Raw genomic sequence first — 13,492 nt, forward strand, 5'->3', positions numbered from 1 at the left:
GGGTTGTTTTGGAATTGGGAAGTAGGCGTAGTACTCTGTATCACCCTCTCTCTTTTCAATTCAATCTGCAATTGTGCTTTATTGGCAATAAATATGTACGGAAATTGCCAAAGCTAACTATAATAATGAATGTTTGCTGGATAATAACAATTGACCCCCCTCTCCCTCCCCTCTCTTACCAGTCTTGAGGGATGACTTCAGGCAGACACCCAGTGACGTAGTCGTGGCGGCAGGGGAGCCGGCGGTCATGGAGTGCATCCCCCCGCGGGGCCATCCGGAGCCCACCATCTCCTGGAAGAGGAACAACATGAAGGTCAACGACCACGATGAGAGGATCACCGTGAGTCCTATCCATCTGTATATAGACCTCTGTTTCATCCTTCTATACTTTCATTGTTGTGGCTATGCAAAAAAGAGGCCTGTACAGGGCATTCGGAAAGTATTCAGACCCCGTGACTCTTTCCACATTGTGTTACGTTACAGCCTTATTCTAAAATGGATTAAATAGTTTTTCCCCCTCATCAATCTACACACAATACCCCATAATGACAAAGCAAAAACAGATTTTTAGAGATTTTAGCTAATTTAACCATAAGTATTCAGACCCTTTAGTCAGTACTTTGTTGAAGCACCTTTGGCAGTGATTACAGCCTCAAGTCTTTTTGGGTTTGACACTCAAGTTTGGCACACCTGTATTTGGCGAGTTTCTCCCATTCTTCTCTGCAGATCCTCTCAAGCTCTGTCAGGTTGGATGGGGAACGTCGCTGCACAGCTATTTTCAGGTCTTTCCAGAGAAGTTCGATCGGGTTCAAGTCCAGGCTCTGGCTGGGTCACTCAAGGACATTCAGAGACTTGTCCCTGAAGCCACTCCTGTGTTGTCTTGGATGTGTGCTTAGGGTTGTTGTCCTGTTGGAAGGTGAACCGTTGCCCCAGTGTGAGGTCCTGAGTGCTCTGAAACAGGTTTTCATCAGGGATCTTTCTGTACTTTGCTTCTTTCAAATTTCTCATGATCCTAACTAGTCTCTCAGTCCGTGCCGCTGAAAAACATCCCCACAACATGATGCTGCCACCACCATGCTTCACCGTAGGGATGGTGACCGCTTTCCTCCAGACATGATGCTTGGCCTTCAGGCCAGAGAGTTCAATCATCAGACCAGATAATCTTGTTTCTCATGGTCTGAGAGTCTTGAGCTGCCTTTTGGCAAACTCCAAGCGGGCTGTCATGTGCTTTTTACTGAGGAGTGGCTTCTGTCTGGCCACTCTACCATAAATGCCCAATTGGTGAAGTGCTGCAGAGATGGTTGTCCTTCTGAAAGATTCTCCCATCTCCACAGAGGAACTCTGGAGCTCTTTCAGAGTGACCATCAGGTTCTTGGTCACCTCTCTGACCATGACTATTCTCCCCAGTTGCTCTGTTTGGCCGAGCGGCCAGCTCTAGGAAGAGTCTTGGGGGTTCTAAACATCTTCCGTATAAGAATGATGGAGGCCACTGTGTTCTTGGGGACCTTCATTGCTGCAGACATGTTTTGATACCCTTCCCCAGATCTGTGTCTCAACACAATCCTGTCTTGGAGCTCTATGGACAATTCCTTCAACCTCATGGCTTAGTTTTTGCTCTGACAGGCACTGTCAACTGTGGGACCTTATATAGACAGCTGTATGCCTTTCCAAATGATATCCAATTTCATTTTCTACAGGTGGACTCCAATCAAGTGGTAGAAACATCTCAAGGATGATCAATGAAAACAGGATTCACCTGAGCTCAATTTTGAGTCTCATAGCAAAGGGTCTGAATACTTATGTAAATAAGGTATTTCTGTTTGTATTTTTAAATACATTTGCAAAAAAATCTTAAAATCTGTTTTCGCTTTGTCATTATGAGGTATTGTGTGTAGATTGATGAGGACATTTTTTTATTTAATCCATTTTAGAATACGGCTGTAACAACTTCTGGAAAAATCAAGGCGTCTGATTACTTTCCCAATGCACTGTATATCCGTCTATCTATTATATCTATGACATAGTCCCTTCAGAAAGTATTCACAGCCTTTGACTTTTTCCACATTTTGTTGTGTTTAAATGTAATTTAAAAATTATCAAATAATAAGTTGCATGGACTCTGTGGCAATAATGCTGTTTAACATTATTTTTGAATGACTGCCTCGTCTCTCTTCTCCACACATACAGTTATCTGTCAGGTCCCTCAGTCGAGCAGTGAATTTAAAACCCACTAAGAACAGGGAGGCTTTCCAATGCCTTGCAAAGAAGTGCACCTGTTGGTAGATGGGTGAAAATAAAATAAAAAGCAGACATTGAATAGCAGTTTGATCATGGTGAAGTTAATAATTACACTTTGGATGGTGTATCAACACACCCAGTCACTACAAATATACAGTCGTCTTTCCTAACTCAGTTGCTGGAGAGGCATGAAACTGCTCTGGGAGGCCAATGGTGACTTTAAAACACGTACAGATTTGAATGGCTGTGATCTGAGAAATCTGAGGATCTGAGAAATCTGAGGATGGAGGATGGATCAACAACATTGTAGTTACTCCACAATACTAACCTAATTGACAAAATGAAAAGAACAAAGACTGTACAGAATAAAAAATATTCCAAAACATGCACCCTGTTTGCAGAAAGGCACAAAAGTAATACTGCAAAGAAATGCAGCAAAGCAATTCGCTTTTTGTCCTGAATACAAAGTGTTATGTTTGGGGCAAATCCAATACAAGACATTACTGAGTATCACTCTCCATATTTTCAAGCATAGTGGCGGCTGCATCATGTTATGGGTATGCTTGTAATCATTAAGGACAGGGGAGTTTTTCGGGATAAAAAAAGAGGAAAACCTGTTTGTTTGCTTTCCACCAGACACTGGGAGATTAATTCACCTTTCAGCAGAACAATAACCTAAAACACAAGGCCAAATTGCTTACCAAGATGACAGTGATGTTCCTCAGTGACCGAGTTACAGTTTTGACTTAAATATACTTGAAAATTGATTGGAAGAACTGAAAATGGTTGTCTAGCAATGATCAACATCCAATTTGACAGAGCTTGAGGAATTTTTGAATTATTTGATTATTTATTGTGTGTCCCTGTCAAGAAATATGTCTCACAGCTCAACAAACAACAGCACAGCATCACCAATAGGTGCATAAATACATACATCACAAGCAATAACTACAAAATAAAACACAATTGGGCAAATGTTGCACAATCCAGGTGTGGAAAGCTCTTAGAGACTTATCCAGAAAGACTCACAGCTTAATCGCTCCCAAAGGTGCTTCTACAAAGTATTGACTTGATTTTTTCCCGATAAATTACCAAAAATTTCTAAAAATATGTTTTCACTTTGCATTATGGGTTATTTTGTGTAGATGGATGATAAAAATATATATTTAATCCAGTTTGAATTCAGGCTGTAACACAACAAAATGTGAAATAAGTCAAGGGGTATGAATACTTCTGAAAGCACTGTATGGGATATAGACACACATGGCATTTTAATTTCATTCATAGGACATTTGAAAAACATTTAAACACAACCATATTGTTTTACAACTCATATATTTGACAACCTGCCCATTTGAGGTTTGAACCTACAATATTTGGCTGCCAAACCAGGACTTTCATCCTCTGTGCCACCAGGGAAGCCCTCTTTCATCATCATACATGTTCAGTATATAGCCATGGCAGTATGGCCAATCGGGAATGCTATGCTTCCTTTTAAGCATTCTTAGACGTAACTAACCCAGGGAAATACTAGTAACTGGGCTATTCACCGTCACTTCACCCATCCTCTTTATATGCTGCGTACATCTGGGCCCATAGTTACAAGGTATCCAAGACTATGAGTGCTGATCTAGGATAACTTAAGCTTTATATCTGAGGTGTTTATAAAAAAAAGTTGAACAGTCAATTACATTGAGTCTAAATTCTGCATTTCTGACTGGATTTATAAATCTGGACAAACGAAAGATATCTTCTCTTAGTAGAGTATATCTGATCCTCAATTCCATTTGTGTTCTAAAGAAACGTGGTTACAGAAACAGTTGGATTGAATGTCTTCAGAGCTGCGGCCAGATAAGTAGCCCCATGCAGCCCCATGGGACAGCTGTGGCCTTGTGTTTATTCTTCATTTTTATACATGGTCAATCAGGACACAGTACACAACTTTTGATTTGTAAAGATGTTCCCATCTCTTCATGATGTTGTGAACTTTTAACACTGTACTCTATGATTGTCTATCTTCTCACATGTTGAAAGTATTTTTTCGTTGGATAGAGCTTCCTTTAAACGACTTGCATTTTTGTGTATTCATATACTTCTTAAATACAGAACCGTCAAAGTAAATATGATAATTTTTTTAATCAATTTTGAATTCGGGCTGAAACACAACAATATATGGAATAATTCAAAGGGTATGAGTACTTTCTGAAAGCACTGTATAACTACAGTTGAAGTCGGAAGTTTACATACAGCCAAATACATGTACATTTAAACTCAGTTTTTCACAATTCCTGGCATTTAATCCTAGTAAAAATTCCCTGTTTTAGGTCAGTTAGGATCACCACTATATTTTAAGAATGTGAAATGTCAGAATAAGAGCAGAGAGAATGACTTATTCCAGCTTTTATTTCTTTCATCACTTTCCCAGTGGGTTAGAGATTTACATACACTCAATGAGTATTTGGTAGCATTGCCTTTAAATTGTTTGTCTTGGTGGCCTTGGGCCATTTTGCCACAACTTTGGAAGTATGCTTGTGGTCATTGTCCGTTAGGAAGACCCATTTGCGACCAAGATTTAACTTCCTGACTAATGTCTTGAGATGTTGCTTCAATATGTCCACATGATTTTTCCTACCTCATGATGCCATCTATTTTGTGAAGTGCACCAGTCCCTCCTGCAGCAATGCACCCCCACAACATGATGCTGCCACCCCCATTCTTCACGGTTGGGATGGTGTTCTTCGGCTTGCAAGCCTCCCCTTTTTCCTCCAAACATTATGATGGTCATTATGGCCAAACAGTTCTATATTTGTTTCATCAGACCAGAGGACATTTATCCAAAAAGTACGATCTTTGTCCCCATGTGCAGTTGCAAACCGTAGTCTGGCTTTTTTATGGCGGTTTTGGAGCAGTGGCTTCTTCCTTGCTGAGCGGCCTTTCGGGTTATGGCGATATAGGACTCGTTTTACTGTGGATATAGATACTCTCGTACCTGTTTCCTCCAGCATCTTCACAAGGTCCTTTGATGTAGTTCTGGGAATAATTTGCACTTTTCGCACCAAAGTACGTTCATCTCTAGGAGACAGAACGCGTCTCCTTCCTCAGCGGTATGACGGCTGCGTGGTCCCATGGTGTTTATACTTGCGTACTATTGTTTGTACAGATGAACGTGGTACATTCAGGTGCTTGGAAATTGCTCCCAAGGATGAACCAGACTTGTGGAGGTCTACAATTTTATTTTCTGATTTTTTGATTTTCCCATGATGTCAAGGAAAGAGGCACTTAGTTTGAAGGTAGGCCTTGAAATACATCCACAGGTATACCTCAAATTTACTCAAATTATGTCAATTAGCCTATCAGAAGCTTCTAAAGCCATGACATTATTTTCTGGAATTGTCCAAGCTGTTTAAAGGCAGTCAACTTAGTGTATGTAAAATTCTGACCCACTGGAATTGTGATACAGTGAATTAAAGTGAAATAATCTGTCTATAAACAATTGTTGGGAAAATTACTTGTGTCATGCACAAAGTAGATGTCCTAACCGACTGGCCAAAACTATTAACAAAAAATGTGTGGAGTGGTTGAAAAACAAGTTTTAATGACTCCAACCTAAGTGTATGTAAACTTCCGACTTCAACTGTATATACAAGTAGAACCTAGAATACCTATATCTATACCTAAGTTTCATCTTTCTATCATTTAAGCGTTTTATCCATAGACCCTATGGTTGTATCCCTTAGTTTGTCAGCTGAACACTGGTCAATACTGTATGACAGTTATATGCTCAAGGCTATAATGGACAAGCATGTGTATGGAATTGCATTGATTTTTGATTATCGGCAATGACGGAAATGAATAGATTATACAGCACATTTAGTTGAATCTATTTGAAGGTGTAATGGCAAAAGCAGACCCACCACAACAACAGAAGCAGACCCACCACCACCTCTGCTCTCCCTGAGGCTTTAAGCACTCAGATACACTATACAATACACTACAAGTCACTTATCTAAATAGAACCCAGCTAGCACATAACGTTCTAAGAGCCACATGTTTCGTAGAGCTTGGGGGGAGCATGGTTGTCTTATGGTTAATTTGCATACAATCTTCCCACAACTTTCTGGGAGTGGTGCACCATCGTTGCTTGGCTTTGGAAAATTCTCTGCACATTTAAGGAACTTCACACAATAAAAACATCTATATTATTGGTATTTTATTAGGAAATTTCGTAATCATTTAAAAAAAAAAATTGGCAAGTCAGTTAAGAATCAATTCTTATTTACAATGATGGCCTAGGAACAGTGGGTTAACTTCCTTGTTCAGGGGCAGAATGACAGATTTTTACAGTGTCAGCTTGGGGATTTGATCTTGCAACCCCACGTTTACATTGTTTTTTAACGTTCTCTGAACTATTTATTACATTCAATGTTCTTCTGTGGGTATTTCTGTACTTAAGCACGTTTCCTACAGGATTCCTCATAGTTCTATTTTAAGTTATGTTCTCAAATTGTTCTGAGAACGTTAAGAAAACTTCCCATAAAAACCACAAGAAAACTTTGGTAACGTTCAGAGACCGTTCTAAGAATGTTATTTAAAAACATATACATTCTGTTCTCAGCATCAACAAAACTCTCAATCCTCTTGTTAAGTGTGTTCAGGTGTGTTGGCCACACCCACTAATTGGCTACAATTGATCTTAAAGAGAGCTTGTTTCCTTTGAAATGGGGTCTGTTTGAATAAACTAAAATGAACAGCTTTGTATGAGGTGAAAAATAAAACGTAGCATGCTAGCTCCATCCTGGTGGTGAAGTGGACTAATTCCATGGATATAGAACAGGAGATTATAGGTTTGAATCTCTCTGATGCCTAGTCACAATAAAAAATAAATGTATTTCCATGATTAATGCCTGATGAAATACATTTCCATGTGTCCTATCTGTGCTTGGATTTCAAAAAAGTTCACCCAAAATAACTAGTCATTTTATAAAAAGTTTTATTGAAACATAATTTATTTTCTCAGAGTTTTAATAAGACCTTGCAGAAAAACTTCAGAAAACCTCCATGCAACCTAAAAATAAACGTTCCCAGAACAGGCAAAATGTTCTGTTTTACTGGTCAGGAAACGTATTGCTTCGTTCCCACAACCAATGGAAACAAGAAACATACGTATCCACAACGTCCAAGGAACCAAATGTGCTAGCTGGGAAGGCTCTTGTTTAATGTAGTCTACATTTGTTGGGAGAGAGAAATAGAGAGAGTGGGGTGGGGTGAGGTGAGGTTGGAGAAAGAGAGAGACAGACAGAAACAGAACAAGAGTAGGGTGGTATATAGGGGGGAGAGTGAGCTAGAAAGAGAGAGAGGCAATGTGATGCCAGGGCTGTGGAGAGAGATTGAGCGAGAGAGAACAAGGGAGAGATGGAGGGAGAAAGAGAGCGAGAAAGAGAAGGAGACAACCATAATCAGAAACAGATAACCAAATGCCTAAAATGTTGTTTACTCAATATATAACATGACAGAGTGAATGGGCTTGGGGACATGACAAGAACATCATCACTCTTCCCTCTGTGGTGGCTTTTAAGGGAACACCGTGGCTTACTTCTTGACCATTGGAGGCTGCTGAGGGGAGGACGTCTCATAATAATGGCTGCAACGGCATTAAACCATATGTTTGATGTATTTGATATCATTCCACCTATTCCGCTCCAGCCTTTACCACGAGCCCGTCCTCCCCATGAAGGTGCCACCAAGCTCCTGTGTTTCTGACTAACATGTTTGTTTATCCCCTCTCTCTCCTTTCCAATTCCTTTCCCATTCCTTTCCCCTTAACTATAGATCCGAGGAGGAAAGTTGATGATTTCAAACACGAGGAAGAGCGATGCGGGCATGTTTGTGTGTGTGGGCACCAATATGGTGGGAGAAAGGGACAGCGACCCAGCAGAACTTGTGGTGTTTGGTGAGTGGAGTATCAACATGTCTCTCCCTCTGTTTCTCACGTTTTATCATCTGCTGTGAATTCATCATCTTTTCCTTACTTCTTCCACTCTCCTATCTTGCCCTCCTCTTTTCTCTCCCCATCTTTCTCTCCTTGTTTTGCTTTTTCCTCCCTCTTTCTTTCTTAACTTAGCTTGTTCTCTCTCTGACCATGTCTCTGTCTCTGTCCATCTGTCAGAGCGGCCCATGTTCGTTAAGCGTCCAGTGAACCAGGTGGTGCTGGCAGATGACATGGTGGACTTCCTGTGTGAGGCCCATGGAGACCCCGCCCCCACCATCCGCTGGAGGAGAGAGGAGGGAGAGCTGCCCCGTGGCAGGTGAGGACACACACAAAGATAGATATACACACACACACACACACAGCATCACATTAGCATTGGTCACCAGAAATCAATGAGGGTGAATGGATCCCAGTTAGCATGCAGTACCATCCTATCAGCTCTGCTCTGCTGCTGTTGTTGTTGTTGCAGGTCAGAGATCCGCAGTGACCACAGCTTGCGTCTGACTCAGGTCCGGACCGAGGACGAGGGCACCTACACGTGTGTGTCTGAGAACAGTGTGGGAAAGGCAGAGGCATCGGGCAGCCTGCAGGTCCACGGTAAGACCGGGCACAACACATGGGGATTCACACACATGAAATGCAAGCACACTGACTGGTACAGAGTGACACACACACATAAGTGGAGACACAGGCACATACACCAATAGGAGATTATGGCATGGAGTTGCGTGGAGATTATTGGCTGTTGGGAGATGATTTCGTTTGGAGAGTGCAGCTGCAATATTAATGGGGTATGTGTGTGTGTGTCTGTGTGTCTGTGTGTCTGTGCGCGTTTGTGTTTCGTCTATAACACACTCAGAGTAGAGGAGACAGCCAGAGGGGTTTCTGTTTGAGCACATCTCTTTCAGTCTGAGCCCTCTCACTCCCGATCTCCACCTCTCCCTTTACACATGCATCCCTTAATTTCTGACCTATAGCCGTCATATCATAATACCTATTCATACCAGGGATTGGGGTCAATACCATTTCAGTTCAATCAATTCAGACGATGAACATAAAGAGTTTGAAAATGTACTTGCAACGTGGCATTGATTTTCTATAAGGAAGTTTCAATGTCACTTCCTGACTTGACTAGTAAAAACATAATCTAACCATGATACACTGATTCTTGGTTCATTGGACTGCACTGCTCATTCAATCATCCTCAAGTCTCAACTCAACTCGACCCATCTCATTTTCATTCATCTCTCTTTTTTTCTCTCCGGTCCATTTTTTTCTCATCTCTCCGTCCCAGTGGGTCCATTTAGTAAGTACACCATTTCATCTCATCTCTCTGCATGTAGCGTGTGTCGAGTGAAGGACAAGGATTGATCTGATTGCTTGCAATTGGGTCTCGTCCATGCGGTTGCCGTATTTGGCATAGTAGAAACCCCCCATTTGCTTTTATCTGATTGGCGTCTTGGTGAAGGGGGGTCAATATGCATTAAATGCCCCTGGCCACCCTGTAAAATCATACTCTGCAATACCATATATGGACATGGCTCAACAGCAGCAATCCAATCAGCTTTGAGTTCATCTATAAAATGGTCTGTACTATAGATGTATATATTTACAGCAACAACCATTAACATTGGAATGCTGAAAAAGGTTCATTGCTAGTCTTTTCTGTACACCTACAGTGACTGATACCGTGTGTGTGTGTGTGTGTGTGTGTGTGTGTGTGTGTGTGTGTGTGTGTGTGTGCGCGTGCACTAAGGCTCAATGCTTCAAATAGGCTAGTGATAGGACCACAGTCATGTCCTTGACTTGTCAATGACGATTACAGCAGAGATCAATGGGACAGGGTTGACCTCCAGGATTTACGCCCACATTGGCAAATGACCTAAGGAAGCTAGCATGAGGGAGGGAGAGGAGAAGGCGATCAATACTAGCCCAGAAGTAAAGGTGACAGGCAGGCTGAGGTTGCTACTGCGATTTGGAGGTGTACCAAACCCTTCTATGCACTCGAGGTAGAAGTTGCCCATAATCACAGATCTTGGATCAGATTACTTTTACCTCAATCCTAGCATTAACCATTATGGTTAGGAAAAGAAATCTGACCCTGTGTCAATGGTTACGGACAATTTACTGCCTTCTTTGCTACTTGGTAGATCAAATGGGGTATCCTCCTGTCTGAGGTTTGGCTAGCATCTATGCTATAGCGTAACCCAACTTGGTTGCAGATGTTTCATATTTAAAAGGCCCCTGTTTATTAGGAGAATGTAAATATTTTGCGACCAGTTTCCATTTTAGTATCCCTCCCACACTAGACCTCCCACTTAGCCCATATCACCACATGCGTGGTGATATGCGACTAATTTTGGACACAGTCCGAAGATGCTAACATCAATTATTATTTTACCTTTATTTAACCAGGTAGGCAAGTTGAGAACAAGTTCTCATTTACAATTGCGACCTGGCCAAGATATAGCAAAGCAGTTCGACAGATACAACGACACAGAGTTACACATGGAGTAAAACAAACATACAGTCAATAATACAGTATAAACAAGTCTATATACAATGTGAGCAAATGAGGTGAGAAGGGAGGTAAAGCCAAAAAAGGCCATGGTGGCAAAGTAAATACAATATAGCAAGTAAAACACTGGAATGGTAGTTTTGCAATGGAAGAATGTGCAAAGTAGAAATAAAAATAATGGGGTGCAAAGGAGCAAAATAAATAAATCAATAAAAATTAAATACAGTTGGGAAAGAGGTAGTTGTTTGGGCTAAATTATAGGTGGGCTATGTACAGGTGCAGTAATCTGTGAGCTGCTCTGACAGTTGGTGCTTAAAGCTAGTGAGTTTCCAGTTTCAGAGATTTAAGAATTAAGCGCCAAACCATCAGCTACTCGCATATTATTGTGAATGGAAATAAGAGCCATGTTTTTGCGGTAGCAGTCAAGTGTAGGTTAACAAAAAGTTATTTTTGGAGTAACCCAGAAGCTGTTCTGTCTCTCATAAAACCAAAAAAGCAAAGCCATAGCTATGAAATTAAACGTTGTTCTGGCACGAAACGGAAGATATTGCACTATATTTCTTCAGAGAGTGTACATGTCAGAATGAAAGAAAATGAAGTGGAAATGGTAGATTAAGAAGGAACAGTATACAGGCCACAAGGCACATGCACAGGTAGAGGTCTAGGGAGCCTGAGCCCCTGCCCTTTTGTCCTCCTATGAGTAAAGTTCCCATTTCAGATTGGTTAATTATTCACTTTTTATTTCACTTTTAAGTCAATTTTCTCTCGTTATTTAATTTCACCTTTTTTTGTGTGGAAAATTCCCCCTCACCTGCTCCAACGCGAGTGTGCACTGCATGTATAAGATACCTGCATGCAATGAAAGTGTAGTAGTGGCTCACTTTTCAGTTGCAGGTGTCATATCACAGTCAAGAACAGAGAAGGCTTTAATTAGACTGTTTGTTAGTAGGCCTAAGAGGAAAATGTCAGTAGCAGAACAATCTCCAATCACAGGTAAAGACAAGTTAGATTGTTTAAACAGCATAGCTAATTAGCTAGCTAGCTAACTAGTTGGTTTGCATAATCTACATTTGCTATTATCAGCTGATAGCCCACTGCTCTTCAGCCTCTCTTTGTAGCCTGACGACTCACACACAAAAAAAAAATTAACTGCTCTGTCGTTCGTTACATACTTTAGACAGACATCATTGAAATCTTTTGTGGTGAGGAGGGGCGCGAGGGGCGTTGTACAAAACAAAGTAATAAGCGATTGAATCGTCTCTAACCAATCAGAGTATCAAAGCTAATGACACATTTTCAAACCACTGCTTTACCCAAGTGTGTTCTGACTCAGGCCCAACCCATCGGTTTCTGGACCAATCAAATACCCTCGAATGTGTTCGCATTTGGTGTAGGGTCGAGGAGGTACTCATATCCAGACTCATTGTGGAGAAGAAACTAAAGTCCATGAGCATGGCGTAGCATTTGGCCGGTGCAAGGAGACTGGGTAGCCAAGCAACTCTCTTTGAGATTGTGTACAGTGGGATGAGTGGGATTCTGCAGAAAATAAAGCTATAAGCTTACAAATCTATTTAAATTTGGCTACAGGAGCATTAGATAATTAGCTATGAATGTACGAAATGTAAGTAAATATATATATTTATTTATTTAGGGTTTTGGGCACATGGAGGAAAGACGGGGCGGAAAGACTCCACTTATAATTGGCTTGTTGAAGAACAGTATATAAAAAAAACTTCCCATCAGACAATAAACATTTTGCACAAAATGAGAAGTGGAGGGGAAAAGAGAAGAAACGGGTGGGTCCCTTAATGGGGGCTCGTCCGGGATAGCAATCTCAAAGGATCTTTTTTATCATGCCCGCAGCGCCATTAAAATCATAACATAATCTCAGCGTGTAATTTCCTAAACTGCCCTGCATATTAGCATGTATAAAGGACAGGGACAATAGAGGGGAAAATAAGGTGTAAGACTAATTTAGATACAACAGATTAAAGACTGGGAGGGCACTGGGGCGATGTTTGAAAGCCTGTTAAATAGGCAGTCTTGTGTGGGGCGGAAAACAACCCAATTATTGAGCAAGTGGGCCAGAGAGGAGAGAGTGGGTGAGAGATAGAGAGAGGACAGGGTGTATGTGTGTGTGTGTGTGTGTATGTGAGAGAGAGAGTGAGCTTGAGAGAGAGAGTGAGAGAAATAAAGAAACAAAGTGAAAAATAGAGAGAAAGAGAGAGAAAATTGACTGAATTTATGAAGAAAAAAACAGCTACATTAAGATGTCCATTTTATCAGCAACATATTAGCATGCAATGTCAGTACACACAGATTCACTTTAATCTTCCTAATTTACTATGGATTAGATCTACATGAAGGCAAGGAGTTTAGCACAAAAAGCTCTTTCAATTGTTTTCTTCAGGGAAAAAACTTGAAGGCCCAGAACATTGTACTCGTTCATTCTGTTCTACAGGGGGTAACGTTAACTTTAGCAGGTCTTTTACAAGTCCTCTCAAGCTGAAAACATTGTCTTTTTGATGCAGTATTAATAGCGTTTGGGTGCATTTTTAATTGCGAGCGGGTCTACTCGAGCGTATGTATGTGGCTGTTGTCTGTCGACATCATCGTGTGACTGTGACAGCTGCCTGTCACTCTTAGCCCCTGAGGAGCTCTCTCCGAGGACATGGCTGTGCTTTGTTGCTTACTGTGTGTGTGTGTGTGTGTGTGTGTGTGTGTGTGTGAAATGACTTTCTTGCTAG

The 13,492-nt window shown here is 41.2% G+C and overlaps 1 protein-coding gene across 4 annotated transcripts in view; it reads left to right on the forward strand.

Moving 5' to 3' along the window:
• LOC109892866 (roundabout homolog 2) overlaps positions 1–13,492 on the forward strand; it is a 131,335-nt gene that overhangs the window by 60,736 nt on the left and 57,107 nt on the right. For 2 of the 4 annotated variants that reach the window (XM_020485709.2, XM_031826773.1), the window contains exons 3-7: positions 183–340; positions 8,068–8,188; positions 8,405–8,543; positions 8,697–8,824; positions 9,522–9,533. In XM_020485709.2, coding sequence (XP_020341298.1) covers positions 183–340; positions 8,068–8,188; positions 8,405–8,543; positions 8,697–8,824; positions 9,522–9,533 — 558 coding nt within the window. The remainder of the gene's footprint in view (positions 1–182; positions 341–8,067; positions 8,189–8,404; positions 8,544–8,696; positions 8,825–9,521; positions 9,534–13,492) is intronic. The other 2 variants (XM_031826774.1, XM_031826775.1) reach the window with 1 other exon arrangement.

The sequence above is a fragment of the Oncorhynchus kisutch genome, linkage group LG6 (genome assembly GCF_002021735.2).
Source record: "Oncorhynchus kisutch isolate 150728-3 linkage group LG6, Okis_V2, whole genome shotgun sequence".
In the NCBI taxonomy this organism is placed as follows: domain Eukaryota; kingdom Metazoa; phylum Chordata; class Actinopteri; order Salmoniformes; family Salmonidae; genus Oncorhynchus; species Oncorhynchus kisutch.